Here is a 3090-nt window from a genome sequence, read left to right on the forward strand (position 1 = left end):
TGACAACAAAGACTCTGTATATCTAATAGCCTCCAGTTCCGAGGGCTGCTGGTCTTCAGATCAGACTTAGGATAGTAAACGTCAAAGGAGCTGGCAACCAAGAGATCTCAAGGATCATTAGACGCCAGGACGCCAGGACACCAGGATCAGGAAACAACCATCCAGGCAAGCTAATGTCGTCCTAAGTAAGTGAGAAGGAAAACAGAAGATGCTAGGTGGAGCTTCTACATCACACCCTGATTCCTAACACCTTCACTAAATATCTCATCTGGACCACTGGCAGCCTGGTCTCATTGAGCCTAATTAATCAAAGCTTACATTCCGGAGCTTCTGAGAAGAGAAGTCTGAGGCCCCGGGTCAGTAAGTTCAGACAATGTCATCTTGCCAGGGTGGGCCTGAGAGCCTGGGTTTTGCACAAAGGCGATCATATGAAGCAGTCAGCAAAAGACTACACCAGATACCAAGAGTGGTCTAAAAGCTCATCTTCCATCATACGTGATGGCGTATGCCTTAATCGGTGCCCAGAAAGGAGGCTTGGCAGGAGCGCTAGGCAAGCCTGTCTACACAGTAAGACCCTACGTCAAAAGAAAAGAAATTGTCTCAAATCCAGGGGACAAAACAGTAAACTGGAGATGCAGCCAAAAGCTGAGACAGGTAGAAAGAAGTGGTGGCTCCAGGACATCAGTCGCACACACGCTCGGTAAGGGACCAGAACCAGAAAGTCCATCAGAACTGTGCAGTGTGGAGATAAGTCTCCCCTGAGACTACTGTGTTTACTGTATCAAAGATTGCTCCACTCAGACAGAACTGAACTACAACATCCTATCTTATATGGACCAAGAGCAATCTTGGCATATCCTTCTTTCTAAGGACACACACTGAGGATGCCTTGGGCTCCATTCAGCAGCCAGGACGGGCACCGAACTTTGACCGCCATAGGTAAGACAGCCACATTTATCATAGCCCATTCCTATTGTCCCTGTTCTTTTAGCAAATATTTTATTAAGCAGACCCCCCAACTCCCAGCAACTCCTTCTACCAGCACCCAACCCATACAGAAACACCCAACATCCCTTGAAAGAACATAAGCACATCACCAAGGGCACATTAGCTGAATGGTCAGGACATGGATGAAGGCTTTTGGGCCAGGCATCTGTGCTGAGTGGCTGTTAGAGTCAACCACTTCTGGCTCTAATACCCTTGCAGCTCAAGCCACAAAGTTCCCTCTGTGATCTGCAGACTCGTGACTCAGAGATCTCTCAGAAGCAAAGGGCTAAACCATCTGAATGCCAAAAAAAAAAAAAAAAAAAAAAAAGTATGATAGCATTTTTTTCTTAGCCAGGCATGGTGGCACATGCCTTTAATCCCAGCACTAGGGAGGCAGAGGCAGGTGGATTTCTGAGTTCGAGGCCAGCCTGGTCTACAAAGTGAGTTCCAGGACAGCCAGGGATACACAGAGAAACCCTGTCTCGAAAAAAAAAAAAAAAAAAAAAAATTTTAATAGCATCTGAATGCCAAGCTTCAAGTCTCTTGCCAACCTATCTGGGCCCCAAAAGCCAGAAATGGTAGGATGCTATCACAGCCTACAATGTGTCTTCTTAGCTAAGTGAAAGGATGTGTCCAAAAAAAATGGTAGGGAAAAGCCCAGACATGACTATATAAAGTTAGACTTGCTACCCATCCTCATCGATCCCTTGGAGAGGTCCGTGTGAACAGTGGACAGGGGCAGATGCTCAGACTCCCCTCGAGGTGACTTGCAATGGCAGGTCAGCACCAGTGCCTTGACATCCTTCTTGAAGTTGATATTGAGAAAGCCATAGATGAAAGGGTTGACACAGGTGGAAGCCATGGCCAACAGGTGGCACATCAAGAAGATGAGGTTGCCGTGGCAAGCTGGGATGGCTTCCTGGTACCAGTCCTCCAGAGTGTTGAACACATGCAGGGGCAGCCAGAGAACTGCAAAGGCAGTCACCATTGCCATGAGCATGCCGTTGATCCGCTTCATCTGCCCTGCTCGTGAACTGTAAGCATGCGCGTGGAACACACGCTTCTGCCTCTGCAGGCGCTGGTAGATGCGTATGTAGCAGACTAGGATGAAGGCCAGAGGGATGCAGTACTGAAAGAGCAGCAGAAATGTGGTATAGATGAGACGGTGGTCATCTGAGGACCAGGACACAAAGCAGACGACCTTGTCTTCCAGAAACTCTACAACCTTAGAGTGATTGTAGTGGAAGAGGTCATTCAGGGTGCTGTTGGCCAGAAAGGGCAAGGAGAGAAAACAAGAGACGAACCAGATGACCACAATCCCCAGATAGGCCTGGAAAATACTGGGTTTCCAGCCTGTTGGGTTGATAATGAGCTGGTGCCTCTCCAGGGCCACCAGGACCAGTGAGAGGATGGAGACAGTCACCGACATACACTGGATGAAAGTTAACATCTTGCAAAGGACTTCGCCAAAGATCCAGTAGTCCATGATGGTGTAGGTGACTGTGAGTGGCTGGCAGATGAGGCACATGAGGAAGTCAGAGAAGGCCAGGTTGGCAATGAGTAGGTTGGTCACATTGGACTTTTCCTTTTGCCTTGTGGTCACAAATATCAAGCAGAGGTTTCCCAGGACCCCCAAGACAGTCTCAATGCTGTAGGTGGTGATGATGAAGGCCAACAGGTCTGCCGAATCCTGGCAGCCATCAGAGAAATTATAGAGGGAATCCAATGGATTGGTCCCATTCTTACCCTGTAGGGATCCTGGGAAGAGAGAGGCCAAGAAATGAGAGGTATTCATGGCGGTGTGAGAAGATCCAGGAGCTCCAGGAGTAAAGGGCCTACTTCAGAGATACAGCCTGCAAAACAAACAAATGGGACTCAAGGGCCATGCATCTAAAATGGAACCAGGTAAGGATAAGGGAAAGGGAGAAGGTTCTTGTCTGCTTATATATCATGGCATTGGAAGCTATAAGGCTTAAGGTAAGAGGCAGGCATCCAATCCTCACTAGGACCTCATAGGATGTCAGAGACTGTGCCCAGTGTTTTGCATACAAGCTACTTCATTCTGACAAGTATCATTAACCTTGTTCGTGGGTGAAGAACCTC

The 3090-nt window shown here is 48.1% G+C and overlaps 1 protein-coding gene across 1 annotated transcript; it reads right to left on the reverse strand.

Annotated features, from left to right (window-relative positions):
• Positions 1-1654: 1654 nt before the first annotated feature.
• Positions 1655-2782, reverse strand: LOC110326035 (neuropeptide Y receptor Y4-2). The gene has a single exon (XM_021204232.1). The coding sequence runs from the start codon at positions 2780-2782 to the stop codon at positions 1655-1657; it is 1128 nt and encodes a 375-aa protein (XP_021059891.1).
• Between the last annotated feature and the right edge of the window lie 308 nt (positions 2783-3090).

The sequence above is a fragment of the Mus pahari genome, chromosome 8 (assembly GCF_900095145.1).
Source record: "Mus pahari chromosome 8, PAHARI_EIJ_v1.1, whole genome shotgun sequence".
Classification (NCBI taxonomy): domain Eukaryota; kingdom Metazoa; phylum Chordata; class Mammalia; order Rodentia; family Muridae; genus Mus; species Mus pahari.

Bases quoted from the DNA above. Each gene is read 5' to 3' on its own strand.
- LOC110326035 (XM_021204232.1), bottom strand. From the start codon at position 2,782: ATGAATACCTCTCATTTCTTGGCCTCTCTCTTCCCAGGATCCCTACAG.